Source organism: Lottia gigantea (assembly GCF_000327385.1).
Source record: "Lottia gigantea unplaced genomic scaffold LOTGIsca_35, whole genome shotgun sequence".
Classification (NCBI taxonomy): domain Eukaryota; kingdom Metazoa; phylum Mollusca; class Gastropoda; family Lottiidae; genus Lottia; species Lottia gigantea.
The window spans coordinates 1,997,472-2,018,257 of record NW_008709190.1 but is presented as its reverse complement, the minus strand read 5'-3'; the positions used below and the strand labels follow the sequence as shown (position 1 = coordinate 2,018,257).

Genomic DNA, 20,786 nt, shown 5'->3' with positions numbered 1-20,786 from the left:
AGCTTTTCTCATTTCATTCAGACAGCCATCAACATCTCCTTTCTCACTCTCCTTGTTTCAAGCACCTATTGTAACCAAATTCATCATAAAATTCATAATTCTGGACGTCAATCAAGCAGTATATTGATTGTACAAACAACCTGTCTTAAACTGTACACGATCAACAAATCTTTTTAATAGAAATCACTGATTAACAGAGAGTATTGTACAACAATAAACCCCCATCCCACCATTCTTGTTTCAAGTACCCATTGTAAGCAATTCCATCATAAAAATCATGACGTCAATCAAAGGGTATATCAATTACACAACAATTTGTCTTAATATGTACATTATTGTACAACAGAAAATTCCCCATCCCAACCTTGTTTCAAGTACCCATTATAACCAATTCCATCATAGCAATCATCATTTTGGACGTCAGTCAAAGGGAATATTAATTGTACAACAACTTGTCTTAATATGTACATTATTGTACAACATAAAATTCCCATCCCATCCTTGTTGCAAGTACTTCAGGTAACCAATTTCATCATAAAAATCATAATTCAGGACGTCAATCAAGCAGTATATTGATTGTACAAACAACCTGTCTTAATCTGTACACTAGCAATAAATCTATCTAATAGAAATCACCGATTTAATAGCGTTGGAATATTTATGTTTAAAACATCTCTATTTGTCTGAGAAATACAAATTCTGTGTACACTAGACTTCACACTCAACCAAACCAACTTTGATTGAAAAGCAAGAAATCAAATGTCATTTTTTTTTTTATATAAAAAAGCTAATCAATAATGCGATTTCAAGATAGGAAGCGAAAAAAGGTTTATGAATTTATGAATATTGCGATGTATTATCAATTATATCAAACGAATGTTTGTGTGTTATAAAAGAAGCTTTCAGGCGATAAACATCTTCACGAAACTGCTTTTGAATAAAAATTCTATGAATTTATGGTTTTGCTGCATTCTAACTGCGTTTCCGCATCGTAGATTGTAGAGTAACCATTAGTAAGCCAATAGCTAAGCATAATGCAGAGCATATTTTATAAGGATATGCAAGAATACATATACAGTACAAATATATGCAATTGATGCAACTGATCTGTTTATCCCAAAAATTGGTTAAAATTACCCTGTAGTCATGGCAACTTTACAGGCAGATTTAATTTTACGTCATTTTTTTTAGCGAATCTTTAATAACAGAGAATTTGAAGTCAATTTTCTGCATAACTGATTATTTGGTTTCACACAGAAAACATCAATAAATAACAAGCCATCAAATAATATTTTGGTCAAAGGGTGTTTATCAAGGAACACCTGTTTCTATGCAGATGTTTAATACAGTATTTAAACAATGATAATAACCCCCTTTTCTACACCTCAAACATTGATTATATAGAGTTAACAGATCATATTGGGGGTTAAATAGGGGTAGTAAGGTTTAAATAGGGTTTTTAAAGGGCAATAAATCATGTTGACGATCATATACTATACAAAAGCAATAAATCGTCATTTATGATCAAATGATCCTCTTGATATTCCATTCATTCAACGTTCATAACCTTCACAATATTATCAATTAATAGCACTATGGTATATATATATAATATGACTAAACGCTCATGTAAATACATGTAGTCCAATACGCATGTGGAAATACACGTTCTCCTATACGTTTGTGAAAAACATGTAGTCCATAAAACATTAGTGGATATACATGTAGTGCAATACGCTTGAAATACATGAAGTCCAATACGTTGTGGAAATACATGAAGTCGATTGTTGATATATAAGAAGTCCAATATATTGTTGATATATAAGAAGTCCAATATATTGTTGATATATAAGAAGTCCAATATATTGTTGATATATAAGAAGTCCAATGCTTTGTTGAAATACAGATACGCTTGTGGAAATGTAGTGTAATACGATTGTTAAATGCAATACGCTTGTTGAAATACATATAGTCCTATACTTTTGTGGAAATACAAGTAGTCCTATACGCATTTGGATAATGTAGTCATACACGCTTTTGGAAATACATGTAAGGTCCCATACTACTTGTTGAAATACACGTAATCAAATAAGCTTCTGACAATACAGTCATGTTGTCTTATATGTTTTTGAAAATACACGTACATGTATTTCATATACGCTTGTGAAAAAACACGTTGTTCAATAGCTTGTGGATAATAAGTCCACTCCTTGAAATAGAAGAATTTCGTTTGTTGTTTGCCGTTTTCATCTTGTGATAAAAAGGTAACAAAAATATACTACAATACGAAAATAAAACATCTTCAAATCAGACAGCTTTGTGGTAGATCTGTTATGTTCTAAAATAAATACGACCTATTAAATGATGATGCACCTAAAAAATATTCATAACAAACGACGGATGTTTAAAATAGTTAAACAAATGGTTTCAATTTAACCCGTGTTCCTTGGGGTTATCGTTACAAATAACAACTTCGCCGTGAAGGCTTTAAATATGATATAACGAACAGCGTAATTCAAGTTTGGAAGTTTCTACTTTGAATGTGTATCAAATCATCCCAACCCTAAAGCGATCAAAACCACATGCAAAAATTGGATACATATGTGAAATATAACTCTAAAATAATATTGTAATATCAAACAGCTAGTCTAATAACTGTCAAGGTCAATGTCGCTTTTGGAAAAATTCAACACTCTACTAAAATTTTATTGAAGCTGCTTATCTGACCATATATTATCTGAAAAATATCAAAGCAGTTGTGCCCAAGTACTCAGAATACTCACTTGTTCAGAATACTTGAATTCAGTTAAGGTAGATAACGATTCCAAAATATGGTCATAACGGAGCTTCAAAATGGACCCAGATATATTATTAAAAGCATTATGTGTGGTATCGGTATTGGATTAGCTCGAATAATTCATCAAAAAGTTGGGCCAACGAGAAGATAATCCTCCATATCATCATAGAAACCTCCATTTTGTAAACTGTTGTATTATTTTATGCGTTGGTATTCTCACAACATTCCTCTGACATTTTGCACAATTTCTCGTATTTTCTTATATCATAGTAAACAACATATTTTTATCGTAGAAAAATAGTGGTAATATAGAAGCCTAATGAAGACGATGGCATACTCAAGGTTAGATTAGAAGAAATGGTAAAAGTGTACTAACATGATAGAAGTACATAGCAATAAGGTTCACCGCGACCTATCGTCTATTTTGCATCATTCGCAAGAGATATCAAAATTTTATAATGCACAGCTATAGGTGGTATTGTTATTCGAACACAGCACCTCGCCAAGCAAAAAACGATTCCACACGATACCAAATGAGCCATCATTTCAACAAGTTTTGTTGTTAGCTTCAACCTTAACAATTTCCAAACTGAAGAAACTGGTGAGATTGCAATCTCTAAAGCCATATCCATTCATTTTTCAACCTGAAAGTTTGAAAATTTGGCAAATATTATTCAGAGCATTTTCCTGGGAGCTACTCAATATACATTAACAAAGAGTCTTACTGCTGGTTAATTGGAAACATGCAAGAATTTTAAACGAAGTACTAGCTTTCATTTTCAAAATTATAACGCCTTTGTAAGACTAATTAAGGATTGATTTATGACTCTATAGTTTTAGGTTAAAGGTATGCAATCCTCTAAATATTTGCTGGAACTTTATTATAACTTAAGGTATCGTACTTTAAATTATTAACTCAATGTTAGATCCGTCTACAATTTAAACCTGTAAATCTGAATCTACGTCTGGCAATTTGGAAAAGGCACGGTTAACATGGTCACCATTACACACCATTATCACAAAGCGTTTGTACAGATTGTCCTTGATTATTGGAGATATTGAAATATGCTTAGATAATTTTTAAATTTTTAAATTTTTAAATTTTTAAAACTAGCATCTAGTTAATTTCCGTGTAGCCTTTACCCCTGATGTTCATGCTGAAAAGTGTTACAGGTAGCCAAAATTGATGGGGGATAATTTGAATATCAGAGTATAATATCACTTAAACAACAATATTTTACTAACACTGACAATATTGTATAAACATAGAACCACTTATCTCTTAATGAGCTTACTACCTGCTTTAAAATACATTATGATAAGTACGGTAGACACATTTAGATGTCTTATTCATTATTCACGCAGGATGGTCGGCAATGGGGTAAGGCTGTGTCTTTCATTCAGGAGATATGAATGAACCCTCTCTCTCTCGACTGAAAACCACCGACACTCAATAAAGTATGTCACCCATAGGATTCTAAAACTCAAGCTTACAAAAAGGCACACACGGACAATTGGTGAGATTCTGCGGCTTCATAAGAATTGCACATACAAAACAAGTTATTGTAATTAAAACCTTTCTCTTTCCCGGATACAATTTCAATTAACGATTACACTTGGGTTATACAAAACATAAAAAACTATGGGATTTGGAGACGACATAACACTACCTGTCAGAGTGAATGTAGAAGGTTCAATAGTACAAGACTAACTGGGATTATTTGGTACCTATGAAGAGGTTTTAATTTTAAAAAGAACCATGCACCCGAATCGTTACGTCAATGAACCCCCTGTACTACCCCCCGACATGATATTTCGATGGGATATCGGAACTGCATGGAACCATCACAATTTCACTTCGGATGATCATATTTTCGGGCTATTCTTGTACAAACAGAGTTCGCCCCATACAGTTGGATTCGCACGGAATCAGCAGAGATGAACCACTTTACTCAAACATTATCAGACGTAAAACCCCCATATGTTTCAACACCACCACACACTTACGATGGTCGATGACGACTGACAAGTCCTTAATACATTCAAGGTAGAGTAATTTAGACCAATGTAAACTATCGCAGACCATATATAAAGTATCATTATACAGCAAAGTAAATGTCATTACAACATTATTACAAATAACTAGTCTTAAAATAATCTCAACATGTGTAATTTACTCATCCATTCATCTTACAACACAGACGTATATTACATGTGTTTCACAATTTCACATTCTCTTTCCTTTGTTTTTACGATAGTAATGCGTTTTCTCTAAAAAATACGTAATTTGATGACTTTCAATGAAGGAAGTTTTAATGGGATCACCTCGGAGCATTAAGGAATACTACATACTAATGTTCGGCAAATTTTGTAGTTTTTAACCCTAGTAAATGGTAACTTTCCCGAAAAGATTAATGACTGTTTCCACTGGACTTCTTTAGATCTAATATGAATTTGCAAGAATTCTTCAAGAGGTCAAACCTATTTACATCCTCTTTTTTCGGGGAGAACCTTGCAAAAGCATCTTTGGAAGAACTAGAGATCGATCCTTACTCGATCATCTCGGTCACAATCCTACCTTGAAATTTATTTAACAAAGGGACCGAACACCTGGGTTTATCAATATTATATTCAGGTAATAGAGATAAAATAGAAAATAAACTAATCTAGACGGTTACCTCGTCTCCACATAAATCACCAACTTCGCTTCACTATTGATAAAGTTTATTTTGTAATCATCTTTTTTGTGTATACAGGCATGTGCTGTAAAACTCTTTGAGTATACGAGGTTCTTGTAAGTGCATATAATTTAACGTGAGAAGTATATTATTTCAACGTTTGTATTAATGCATTCTGTGACCAGTGACCGGGATTGAAACTCGTGGTTTTCTGAAGGAATGAATTCCTTTAATTACAATAGACACTGACATTATTTTAAGTATTTCTTTGCCTCTTCATCCGCCTTTTTAGTTGTCTAGTTTTGTGTGGTTTAATATTGTTTGATACCCACAGAGATTTTGTACTATTTGACTTTGATAGGCTATAGAATGGGTTTGAAATGAATGTCGAAGACGTCTCGACTGAGAAAGAACATGCAAAGCAAGGCGCCACCCTGTGTTACTGATAACAGCAAATTAACCTATCTTTGCTTCCAATTAACAAAAACCGTAAAATAACGTAAACTCTGTGCCAACACAATCGCACACCTTTCAGTAAACGTCAAATTTTGTAAAATTACGATAACAGAAAATTCTAATTGGATTAATTTTCACAGATCAAAAAGATACTTTTTGTGTTGATGTAAACCAATAGCCTAAACCTCTGGCAACGATCCAAATCGAGCATATATTGAATTCTCAAAGGTAAACTTATGTACCGATATTCTCAATGAACGACTGAAAGCTAATCCCCCTTACTTTTCTGGCAAAACTTGTGAAAAATTCACACCTTAATTATGATTTATGTCATAACAATCTCATTATGATGTGGTAGAGACATTTTTACAAAGAATGTAAAAAACAAATACAACAAACAAACAAAATAATGGTTTGGCAATATCTATGCCAGACATGATACACATAATAAACGTCTTCCACTTTTTAAAACAATACCTTGAATATGGAAATGATTAGTTGAAAAATAAGTATGACTTAAGTAAACCACGAATTTCAGACCACAAAAATTACATTGTTGAACAAACGAAATGGTGTATGATGGCATGTGTCTGAATTTTACGTTCCAATTTAATGCATTATTTTCAAACACGATCAGTCCATTTTATTTATAGGTATTTAAAGATGGGTTTCCTTATTTTTTAGTGTCAAATTAAGCAAACTATTTGATTAATTGGTGTTTCTAATGAATGTATTCTTAATCATATCATAAGGTTCTTATTGCATATAATAAAGAGTTTTAACCATGTATGTACAGTCTGGATAAACAAAAAGACTTTCTTGATCGGTCACTCATTGTAATTCTGCTGATAATTCTCTAATAATTTAGCTAATTATGAATTAATTATGGACATTTGAGACAAACAGGTATTTTTCCAAGTCATAAGAACACCTCTACTTTCTATTCATTTAAGTATTAGCATTTTCATTTTCATAAATAAAAATAAGGGAACCCATCTTTAAGTATCAATCAATTCACTGTAAATCAAGTCTGCATATTTTCCATTACTTTTATTCTACCTTAAAATATAGTGGATTGCTCGTTTATATTTTGATTGGGATCTGAATGAGAAGCAATATCTGTACTTGACAGTATATATACATATATAAATACATAATATGTGATAGCTAAGCTAATGAGATGATATTTAATGCCTAACATTAATACATTCATGATTCTTTACTTTATTTATGAAGTCTCTTATCGGTAATTACTTGAGAAACTTATCAGCCATTTGATAGAATAACAAAGTTTCAGGTTAAAAGAAAATTTAGTGAATCTTTGCAGTACTTAAGATAGCATCTGTATCAATCATTAAGATGATTATAAAGAAAATATTGTTTCTGTATCCTGTATTTTTATGAATGAACATCTTGAATAATAATTAGAACATAAGGAATATGTATAGCTTTTTGCATGAATTTTGTTACATAAATTTAGAAACGTGAATCTGACAATGTTCATCTTGTAACACGAATTCGACTCAACTAAATCTGGTGACACGGATTTCATTCGAATGCATCCATGTTATGTTCAAATAATTTTAAGAACATGGTTGTCCACGAAAACATAAGAACATGGATATTCACACACATTTTGAACATGGGTGTTCTTGCACAATGTATTTAATAAACGATGTAAAAGGATCTAACAATTCAAAACAAATAATTATATATGTATTATAATAAAGAGAATCTAAAAATTCAATGAAATGAATCATGGAATATGAATTTACATTGACATTTACATATCTAATGCATAAGAAAACAAACACCACAACAATTAGTATCAATAATGTATCTATATTTTTTAGACATTTTTCTCATATAACATAGAGCTAATGAGATGATAGCATTGTTTTTAAACTTCTTGGTCATTCGAGATACTTCCAGATAAAACTAATATAAACAAGGAAGAATGTATACATAGACATTAATTGCCAAGGGTTAACACTGAAAGTGCCATCGTACTCAGAGAGCATGAAACTCATCACATTTGATATGGATAAACTTAACATTTTGGTAACCATATCTTTAGTTAAACACACTAACAACATATGCTAAAGTAACGAACCCTGCATTACCCCACTATCGTTTCACTACTCATTAAACAGATGTAAACCGTATGGTATATGCTATATCAATCTTTATTTATATCAAATATTTTCAGTATGTTTAGGCTGAATATCATCCTGCCAGTTCTAGTAAATTTGTAGAGTGTGGCAGTATCGTTTCCTGAAAGGTTTTCGTATGGAACGTGTAGTTGACTAAATGGAACAAAATCTAGATTAATACTTCTTATAAGGGAAACGCCATTTTTTAAGTGCAGTACCTATATGCTTTATAAATGAGGTTTCTCTACAAAAATTTAAACGATTTTTTGTCATTAAGGACAAGGCCATTAAGTTCTTTAAAAAGGTCTCAACAAGCTGCAGTCTTTCTCTATATTACTACTACTTTCACTTCGACTCATAATAAATAGTACATCATCTCGACGTTACTTATCCAGAATCTCAAAAGCAATAATCTAACAGATTGAATTTTAAGAATTCCTACAAATTAAAAAAAAAATCGTTATCCTATAAAGTGCCAAATATTCGGTTAAAAAACAATGGCTAGATATTTGATACCAAAGGACAATATACAAAATTAGATTCATTTAACGTTAAGGCATTAGTCTGGTTTAAACGACAGTCAAAACAGAGAAACCAAATCTCAAAATAACAATACGACTTCAAACGCAATCGACAATCACATGGAGTCAATTGGTTCCTGCAGATCATGAAGGGAAGTGGAAAAAACTGTTGAAAACGATACAATTTGTTGGTTGGAGGAAATGTCAATATTGACAAGACGTCTTATCTTTGTAATGAGTGAAAATACAGCATGTACCCTTTTAACATCGTATACTTTTACAAACGACTCCAGTATATGATACTGCAGTTTCAGTGTGGCACCTGGGTTAATATATTATAAAAACAGTAACGGAATACAAGTTGTAGCAAAAGGCCTTGTAAAATAAATCTGTATGAAGTTATTTTTGTATCTTACTGGGTCTGCGAAAAAATCCAGTGTTCAATGAAGAAAATCTGCTAAATTAGTCGCACCAATTGAGTCTTTTTCCTTTACCTTTATTGCCCTGTAGCATCAATGATTGGTCACCGGATAGAAATATGTAATTACATGCTAAATCGCATATTATTTGGTTAGTGGGTGCAATGCTAATGTTTGGTGAGAGATTAATGTGATATACAGACAACGACCAGGTCTCACATGGTGAAACCGCGAACGAAAGCTGCTGAGCTGTGTGTTAATAACGCTACATTGCATAATCGTCAGATAACACATGATCTTGAACTTATTCTCAAAATCATTATTAAAGCATGTGTCGATGTTAGCGGGCTCTGACGCTGGTGCTCAATACAATTTCATGTTTTTCACATTATATAAGCTAAGGTGCAGCATATTATCACCAAAGCTGTTACAATTACCAATATGCCTACATGATACAGATCAAGTACTGTATTCAAGTGCATTAGGAAATGACTGTTTACATCAAAAAACAGCAGTTTTAATCATCAACACATTTTAATTAAACTAAATTTACATTAACTGCTTTATTTTGCAGTTTCGTGAACTCAGAGTCACAATGACATAATCTTGTGCAGGATTTAGGGAAAATTTCCAAAATCAACATGCTGTATTTAAAAGCTGTATTTGATAACATTAATCTCTCTGGTGAAACTGTGCATGTGCCAATTCAATATATAAATACATAGAATGGCATGACAGGTTTCGTGACTTTCACCTTTCTGCCTGATTGTTTAGAATATAAACAATATATGCTACCCGTGCTGAAGGAACATGCCTTTTATCAGGCAGAAAGGTGGAAGTGCTTAAGGAACATGGATAAAAGGTTATCAAGTCCTTTTGTTTTGCTATTATCGACACCAGGCGAAATAGCAAAACGCTACTCTACATGTCTTAAAAAAATTGACTAGCCTTGAAAGAGAAGCACTGGTTCTAGCAAGAAGCATTGATGGACAGTGTGGTATTTACACGTACATCTGTCTTATATTCCTACATAATATATAATCGATCCTTTCTGGTTATCATGTCAAATATTTAGACGAGCTAATCCCTTTAAACAAAACCCAATGTTGATCTGGTGTTAACTTTTAAGTATTAAACGAAATACCATAAATCACAATACAAATATGCATACATTGTACATTTAATGGAATCCACAGTAGTCAGATTTCTGTTTAACGTATTTTACTATTCGGCATAATATCATTTCAACATGTCATTTTGCACTGTATGCTATAACAGAAAACACTGTTAAGTGTGGGTTACTGATGCATACCAACAAATCGGACAAAAAAATGTAACTACTGGTAAACGTATTTCACTATTCTGCATAATAACATTTCAACAACTCATCCTGCTCTGTACGTTATGACAGAAAACACCACAACGAGGGTGGCATAGCGATGCAAACCAACAAATCGCACAAAGTATGGTATGTTACTACTGGTAAACGAATTTCACAATTCTGCATAACATCATTTGAACACGTCATTCTGTTCTGTATGTTATTACAGAAAACACTATTTGAGGGTGAGTTAGTGATACAAACCAACAAACCAGACCCAGAGCTAATAAACGTTTTTAACAATTCTGCATAATATCTTTTCAACACATCAATCTGTACTGAATGTTATGAAAGGAAAAGGGTGGGTAATTGATACAAACTAACAAAGCGGTTAAAGAATGGTAAACGTATTTCACTTTGTTTCAGCTATGTCTTTTTCTTTGGTGGTTTGTATCACTACCTCACTACAGCGTGTTTCTCTACATTATCCAGTACAGACGTGTCCAAATGGTTAGTACAATTGTGAAATACTGATTTCATGATATTTTCGGTGTTTGGTTTGCGTCACCAGTTTCAAAAGTGTTATATGTTCCAGTAGCGAATGACATGTTAAAATGATATTATGCAGACTAGTTTGTAATATCAACTCACCTAATATCTAAGGATTGTAAGCCGTGAAACCACGCCTTTGCCTACATTGAAGATAATGTTTTAATAAACCAGACTTGAACAATAGCCTAGACCTTCTCGTTATACCTTACTATTTACTTACTGTTTGTATCTTGGTATTAAAACAGATATACTTATCTTACCAAATGATATCATTACTAAATTGACTTGCATACATTGCATAGTTTGAGATTATGTTAAAGGGTGTTACATAAGTTCTTCTCTAACTATCTTATTGTCTAAAACCAGATGCATCTTGTTCCTCCTTGTTCTAAACCTTGGCAGCCAATTTCTCCGAAGTCAGTATGGGAGAACTCCCTTGATAATGACCAAATAGTTGAAATCTTCAAATAGTTGAGTTGTTTCGTCAAAAAAAGTTCACAAAACAATGATAACTCTCCCAAGAATGAGTAAAAATAATAATGATTTTACATTGTTAACAAAAACTGATAAATCTGTGAGCAAAAGGAGAAAGAATTTTAACACATTTTGAAATTGGTACCGTACCATCCCCCCTTTGGATGTATCTTTTAAGATAAGATTTTGTACCTGTTAAGATGAGCAAAAAAATTTTTCAATAATTATTTAGTTTAATGGATATATTGTCTTATGTGGAGATTCTATTCTAGTTTGTCCAATATATATACTTGTTGACCAAGTAAGAAAATTTAAATTTTATGTCCATTCTAAGTTGTAGTATTCCTTTAAACAATGGTGTTGATGTGTACATTTGTCGGTCTTTCACTCAGAAGGATATCAAAATGAGGAAGTAATAATGGACCGGACATCAAATGGATACACAATACTGGTCTCTTCTCTTAAAATTGACTTTCACATCAATCGACCTCCATTGATTTGGGCTAATAAATCAAGACTGACCTACGAACAACTTTCAACTTTTCAATAAGTGTAGATTACAGCAGTTAAAATTGAAATAGTGAACAATAAAAAGGAAAGCTATCACCTTTCCACGACCTTTTGTCAAGTTCTAATCTTTTGGCAGCTTGTAGTAGTCTTAAGACTTTAGGTAAATACTCATCAAATATTTGTGAAGATTGTCCTGTCCTCCTCAAACCACTGCTTGTTTCTGTCATTCATACTTGGTTACTGTTATTTGAAGGTGGCAGATTTACTGACCGGCTCTCTGGTCTACTCATTGACATTGGGCAATAACTTGGATGTAGTTGAATCTCGCTATATGCTTTTCAGCTTATACCAAGGTAGCTGGGGATAATGTATGACCAATGTACAACGTCCTAACTCTAGTCAGATTTGGTTCAAGTAAATTCTTTCTTAATTTCCAGATCAGTCGGGGAGGTTGTCTCTTGTTCATCCCGCGATTTCCTCTTGTCTATAACATTCAAGATTGCAAAACATAAATGTTGAGTAAACAGTCTAATATTTTTGAACAAACATCAAATGGAACTATATTTCTTAACTGAACGACAAAAAAGTACAGAAACTATGCTATAAGTCTTGAATACGGTCTCTTGTGTTTTTTCTTTTGTGTAGATTTCAGGATGGCAAGATTCCAAATCATTAATATTTAGTAAAAAACCTTATATCTGACAACAATATGTTTTTAGTAATGGATCCTTTGATTTCATTGAATTAACACTGTATGTAATAACGACAAAAAACTACAGAAACTATGCCATATTGGATTTTCGAAGCCCAGGGGTATAAAAACTATACTTAGCATGCTACGTTAAGAGAGTTTGCTCAATCGATTTTTTGTTCATTATATGCACTGAAGAGACGCTGGTTATCAATGAACTAGAGAAAAGAACTGTTCAATATTTAATGTTACAATAATTTATTACAGTTGAGTCAACATGATTACGGTCATGTGTTTTACTTAAAGGAATCCATTCGTGTATGGTCTAGTACCATATGCAGACAACTTTCATGAATCATCATGGTCTTGCACGGAATTGTTTCTTGTCTGGTCCATGGGTTATAAGATAACAGCCGAACTTGTAAAATAGTTAAAATAAGCAAGGACCATTAATGTAATTCACATTTTTAGCACTTTGGGACAGGTAACGTCAAATTACATCGTGTGATATTTGGTCGGGACAACAGCAATGACCTACTCTTTCCGGAGTTCAGAGATCTTTTAATTGAAAAGAATATAGTCGAATTTAGGGTCTCGATTTATTTGTTACCTAACTATTTTATACGCGTTCTCTTGACAAACACCCCCCTCCCACCCTCCTTTTCGTCGCGGACACGTATCGTATGTTGAACCTCAACCTAATCCAAAGGTACCAAGATCCGAACATTTCTAGGATAGTTAGTTTCACAACCCTTACGAGACAAAGTAAGAAAAATTAAAAACGTAAGACAAGGATGTTAAAAAGGTTACATAATTTAATTTTTTGTACTGAACAATACACTTATCCTCTTTAGCATAGTTTCACATTAACGCGTCTTAAGTTATTACCATGTCATAATATGGCATTTGCAGTCCATTTTACATGTCATGTCCGTTATTATGAGTAACAATGTACACGACTTAAGAAAAAATGTCATTCAATTATTATGAGTAATGGATTTGAGGGTTGACAAAATTGTGAAATTACGATGAAGGATGAACTCTTACTAACGATCACCCAACTTTGTTAGATCGACTCGTGAACCATCAAACCAATATTCCGGTTATTCAATTGGATTGGTAGAAAGTTTAGCTCTTTAAGCAATTTTGAGACATCAAAGTACTATGATGGAATATTAAAAGTTAGACGAAACAAACTTACTATTAATTGAAATGGACCTATACAAATGCATATATTGACTACAACGCTTTTATACATTAATTTTGAGATTCACCATTTTATAAGATTCTACAAAATTTTGAATAAACCCACAAAAATGTTGGTTCCTCGCTCTTCAAATCCCAAAATAAGTTGTGTCATCTCTTGGTGCCATTTTCTTGGAAAGTGAAAGGAAAAACAAGGAATTGCTAGTACAGTTGCTGATATTAACGAAGAACTATATAGATCCCAAATGGTCTGAAATGTTTCTTAGGTATCCCTGAAACCCGAATGTCAAGGTATTAGACTATCAAAGGTTTACGTCGTCTAGTTATCAACAAGTTTACATTAACTTCACAGACAAATCTCATTACGCCATGAATAGATAACATTTGACATGGGTTTTTTAAATTTTGCCAGAAATGATCTGCCTTGACATGCAAACATTCAATTAATACGTACACATGTTACCATGATACAATAATTACTTCTTGCAAATACGTCATTAAATTACTATCGATTACTTGGATTCTTTTGGTTTGCTTTCCTGAACGGTGGACGAATATAACCATTGATGGAATCGCTTTCGTTCTCCAAATAAATTTAGAAACATCATTATGCAATTTGAATGCATATTCACCAGTTAGTTCCTCTGATAAGAAGCCATGTTCTAAAGTTCCTCTTTGCTACTCATTGGGTTGTAATTTCGGCCATTTTAAATTTGGATTCAATGGATCACTCATTATCGTGATTTTGGCAATTAAAATAGCTTTCACCCAAATGATGATGCAGAATTATCATACGTTCCTTTTCCAGCTAAACTTTTCATTAAAGACATACGATAATATGTTTTTCTAAAAAACTAAATTACCATCGTGTCCTATACATTTCAGGGACAAAATAATCCAATACATCGTCAAAAAGTCCTTTAAGACAATGCACATGGAGTTAATTGTATTGCAATTACTTTAATTAATTTGTATAGCATCGTGTCAAACAATAAGTAATTAATTTGTCAAACACCTTGTCAAGCATTTTAAATCAATAAATATTAATGACTTAATTATGAGCCATTGTGAACCTCAAGTGGGTTGGATTCAGTTGTGTTCTGTAGATAATGACCACGTCTTTAAAGTGTTTCAATTTTGACAGTTTCAAGGAGTGATGCACGAGGAACAATAGGTTGGGAGTTAAATTAGAGATCTTTTGTTACTGGTGCATAAAGCTGGCGGGTGGAAAAAAAGGTTTGGGGTTCAAATTGAATGAAGCTTACCGTGGGCTCGATGTGTCCAACCCTTTGTGTGATAGGGTCATTATTTACCACCTCCACTCGGCATTCCTCATCACGTCCAATCCGTACAAATACTAAATCCTGGCGTTCGAGATGCACAAAACGACCCACATTCACTTTAATTTCACGTTGATCCACTAACAAACTCCCGAAAACGGGCACAAATATAAAAAGAAACACATAAATACTATTCCGAAATGCCATGGTTGTTTTAAAAGGGTGTAAAATTTACTAAATATCCATCAAATAGCCACCCTCCATCAGTTCAGCATTTCTGAAAGAACAAAAAAAAACGTACCATTAAGCCATAGAGATATTAAATATTAAATTAAAATCAATCTTAAGCTACGTATACAATTGTAAATGAGTTGATAAGCATAATTACAGAGAGGTATAAAGTACTCGATCATAGATACACTTTTATCTGACAAGTCAATTTTGGTTGCAACAGCACACAAAAGCAACAAGCACTTTCTTTTAACAAAATTTTTGAAAGCTTTACATCTAAAACGTTCGAGGGCATAAAACATTAGCCTGCTATTTGTCATTAAAAGGAAACCAGTCTAATATTTTGATTTTTAGTTTTAGGTGTCCATGTAACTAAAACGTATGTATTTGATAGAAGATCTCAAATATGCTTCACCATGGGCCAAACACTCTACGGAAGTTAACAGTGACTATATAGAGGTTAACAGTAACTCACTCGCGGCTGTACTGAATAAATACCATTGATATTAAGAGTGAGAAAAACGACGACTTTCTATAGCAGATGAAAAACTTTTAGTTTACTTTTATGATAGAGATATATTTTAGCATCCGTGTCACTTTTTACAATTAAAATTCAACATCCGGCCATCTTAAATCGTCATCTGTGATATACGTTAAAGATCCATCGACAGTTGGAAATCGAAAAAGAGTAGGCTAATGCCATGCCGCTGCCGCTTGCAAAATTTGTTAGCTTCATTAGCCCAATCAGCACAATTTCATTTCGCTTTCTAAAACCGATTTTCTTTCCTTTCCTTTTGTAATGTCGACTAGCGTTGTTACCAAGATATGGGTATACGAAAATACAGTATAACTTGAAGTCTTGTATTTCATTTGATATAAGATTTTCGCTAATCCCTAGTGGACGGTGAATGAAGATGTTTTCGATAGCCTTCTAATCCTCTCTTCACTTGCCTTTGATAAAAATCGTAACTTTCGAGACTAGGTTACCTCCGACTTACACGAGATTTCTAATGGAATTTTTTTATCTTCGATTCCCGACCAGCGATTGACAACTTTGACGTAAAAATCTTTATCGAAATCTTCCATTTCTGGAAAATCAACTAATTTAGAACGTTTCTAAATATTTGATTTGGCCACTGGAGATTTGAAAAGTGGACTGTTTGACAAGTTGCCTGTCAACGCTATAAAACCTTGTTATTTTAATAGTAAAAAATAACATTCCGGGCTAATTATTTTTCTATGTAACAACATGGTGAGAACATTTTTTCTCTGTTACAAATTACATGTCACTGTGTCATTTTTTCTCTCTCGTTTTTCACCTTTAACATTGATAATCGACTTTAGTCAGATTTACATCACCGTTATATAAGGTGGTCCAAAAAAAACGATAACACTTTTCATTTCAATATTAATTGTGAAATATCGAAGCTAAGAATTTTGACCTCAATGAAGGGTGTGATCATTTTTTATGAGCCACCCGATATATTTCCTATACAGTATGCCGATTATATTGGGTCCTACGTTTTAGCTTCAGATAGAACCAATGAAACTGAATAACGCCATGAAGTGTACTATGGGGGACATTTTTATCAAGAGTAAAGGTATTAGCTTGCTCTTTTTCGATTAGTATCAGTGAGTGTCACGCGTATAGCGTTTCAGTACAAGGGGTGTGGGTTTATCGTCTTATATGGACGACTAACGTACACAACTGCACTTTCTAATAATATCCTAAATTAACCATTTTTCATACTTTCAACATGCATCTAAATCGAACACTTCTGTCTATCTAAGATAGCTGACAATTTCCAATCTCACTAATTCAGTTCACTTAGAATTAAGCAACTTTGGTATTTTATTCTATATATTGACCGTAACTAGATTCTACGCTTTCTTATATAATGGCCATACTCTTTCACTTTAGTTCTTATTTTTTTAACCGCACGCTCATTAGCGAGCCAGAAATGTTTTCAAATCCAAAGATGAGCCTCCATTTCCGTCTCTCACGTGTAAGTGGTCACCTTTCGCTATACTTTACGTGTTCTAAATACGAGATTGCACATCTCATACAAATTTAACGTACATGTGTTAAAATGTGTATTAAAGGGGCATTTTCTACCAATACAGTACAACCAAACTCGAATAGAGTACGCAAATCATGGTTTGATAGCATACATATTGAACCTTCTACGTGATACACAATTTTTACTAATGCACATGTTCTGCTTTTATTTGTGCTAACCTTGATTATTTTGAAAACATACTTTAAAGGGACTCTGAAACCGTGAAGCCTATAAACAAAATGTGAATTGCCAGAATTACCATATCTTATAGTTTAGTCTAAGTGTTACCACTTAATTTCCAAATCAAAGGTTTTCAACCTGGGGGTAATTTGGAAATTTTTTGGGGTAATGAGGCACTTTTGTAGGCAAGCATGAAATTTTTGAGCAATTTTTTAAGACTTTCTATTCAGTTAGTCTATGTTCTCCGACATGACAAAGATTGCAGTGAAAACCGAAAAGAAAAATAACGAATAAGGAATTAAAGGGGCAAGGGTGTAAATGCAATCGATTAAGGGTCCTGTAAGGGTAATAATTAAAAAAGACGTAAACTCATTTCATTTGAATAAATTTCGTCATATATCTCAACGTATGGGTTATAAGATAGTAGACAATCCTACTTTAAGAGCATTTTTAATACTTAACATATGATCTTGGCGGCGTGGGGTGCGATTTAATTTTAGTTATCGTTATGAAAATCGGCATTATTAATGGCGGTGTTGAAATATAAGTATATTTTTCACGTCACTCTCAAAATAAATATGATTTCTACACTTCGTGTGTACATAATTTAATAGTCTCTAATTCGTTATATTAAAAGCATTTGTACGGGAATTAAAAAACTTATACTTTGAAAATAATGATGTGAAAACAATTAAGTTAATTATCAAACGAAATGGGTGCATAATTTATAACTGCGTATATGATAGTATGAAAGCATCATGTACAAATGATTTCAACCTCACGCATTTGAGAGTTTTTAAAACTTGATGGCTGAGATGGCTATCACTCTGGTGTACCGGTCGTCGTTCATAACACCTTTCTTTTTCACTGAATCATAACACATTTTCATTTCATTTAAAGAATATTACCAATTTAATTGTAATCCAATTAGAAAATGAGATTAGCTTGCATGAAAAATTTTGAATTTCCTAACATACTAATTTATCAAAGTACAGACTAATCCTATTTGAAGCATTATGGTATGGCATTAGTTCCATCCAAAGTTTTTAACTTAACTAATATATAAAATGACTTCTAAACGGAATGGAAGGGAGATTTATGTCTTATTTCCAGAAATGAGCCCCTCGAACGGGCAAGTCGCCGGGATCGAACCTGAATAGCCGGAAGACCAAAATTCTTAGTACTCATTTTGAGAACTCGTTATTGCGAAAAAGAAATCTCCATTATAAGTTCAGAAATTGCGAATCAAATAGAACAGAAGTAAATCCACAAGAACTTCGATGGTGGACAATTTTGTAATATTATCCAGTCAAATTACTCTTAAAAGTTCAGAACTTACAAGCGTCAGTCCACCATTTTGATCAAAATAATGTACAATCGATTTAGCATCAATGTTGTCACCAATTTTGATAAGAACTTAAAATTGTTTGATATTCAAAATACGAAATTTTGTTATTTAAGTACTAATCCCTTATCAAAAAATGTGAACGTGAAATAAAGTCAATAAATCACAAGCATGTAGTAATGTTGTGAAATAAAAGCTTTGGAGGACAACTTAAGTCGTAAAATTGGAACGTCGTATGAAAAATCCCGTACTTACCATAAAAGTACTAATCCATTATCAAAAATGTTCCATAAAATAACGTGAATAATCACAAGCATGTAGTCCTAACGGTGTGAGTACCTAACACTAATAATAAAAGCTTTGCAGGTCTAGTGTAGAAGTTGTGAAAATGGAATAACCAAGTTTAAACAATTTACTATAGAAATTACTTCATTGATCTAACGGCTATATCAAGTGAAAGAATCGCTGATTTTTATCAATAAATATCCTCTAGATTTGTTCGATATTTCTAAATTTCGTGTCATTTGAGATATTATCTAATATTTAATTGAATCCTATTTAAACCTTACCTCTATCCAAATATTTCGGCTATATCCTTGATCCCGTTTCGAAATTGATCAGAAATACTGTTTTCGTTTAAAATCCAGCATAGAACACTATCTAACTAAGTCTTGTAGCGAGCAGGTAATGTGTATTTGGTCCATGATATCTGCATTGAGCCGTCAAATAGCCCTCAAGCCTCTTTTAGACGAACGAACGAATACTATTGAATACACTTAAAGGTGTCGAGCTTTTCACGTCGCTTCGTCTCATTCGCTGCTGTTTTCAATACATGGGACGGTCTACTTAACAAAAGACTTCACATTTGCTATATTTTCCTTTTGGCTTTAGGCTTCATACATTTTATCCCAGTAACAAAGCTATGTGGTTTATTGTACGAGCGAGAAGATTTTTCCTTTCTGACTGAATGAAGGATTAACTTACTACAATGACGAGTTCACACGTTTAAAGATATGGTCAAATAAATGGTTATAACATTATCATTCATTGCTATACTATTCATATTTTACTTCTCTTGTGCGTATATTGACTGTTATGTTATATTTATTAACAAAATAGACTGCACCACGTCTGTAGTCTGCACTAATGCACAGTCAGTTTAAAGTAGGACTGAATGATAATTTTCACATGATGTTCTCTTATATCTTAATCATATGATACGTTAACAAAAGCATACATAGAAATGTAGACATAACATAAAGTTATCCAAGTCTAAGCAGTAAACATAAGTCTTACGTTGAAATGTCTATGACACATTGCAACGTTCAGACATTAACATAAGCATTTATAGAAAATGTAGACATAACATAACGTTATCTAATGTCTTAGCTGTAAACATACGTAAAATGTTAAATTGTTTATATCACATTGAAACACCCAGACATTAACATAAGCATATAATAAACATGTAGACATGACATGACATAATACGTAATCTGTAACATAAGCATTAGAAAGTTTATCAAGCACTGCTTCATGCATTAACATAAGCATAAATTAACATACAGACACTAACATAAGTATAAACCAACATGTAGACATAACATAACCATGTCTAACATACAGACAAAAGTATAAGAATGTAACAATATTTACTTATACTACCTCTTGGACATGAATATAACAATACATTTAATCAATGTGCATATGTTATATTTCGCTATTTAGAAATACACATAACGTAAAGATGTTGATATTTCATTCAGAAGAAAGTCTAGGTATATTCTCAATATGAAAATGTAACATAAAAATAACTTAATTCAATCCATTAGTGTCAGCATAGAAATTTGTTGTTTTTGTTTTTGTTTCTATTTTTAACTTGAAGAGAATCGTACAGTCAGCTTGTTCAATG

The 20,786-nt window shown here is 32.7% G+C and overlaps 1 protein-coding gene across 1 annotated transcript in view; it reads right to left on the bottom strand.

Moving 5' to 3' along the window:
• The window catches only part of LOTGIDRAFT_233175 (hypothetical protein), a gene marked incomplete at its 5' end in the record, with an annotated part of 39,795 nt that extends 24,530 nt beyond the window's left edge, over nucleotides 1-15,265 (bottom strand). Inside the window, one exon of the mRNA XM_009058731.1 lies at nucleotides 15,044-15,265. Within this exon, the coding sequence (XP_009056979.1) occupies nucleotides 15,044-15,265 (222 nt within the window). The remainder of the gene's footprint in view (nucleotides 1-15,043) is intronic.
• Nucleotides 15,266-20,786: the final 5,521 nt, after the last annotated feature.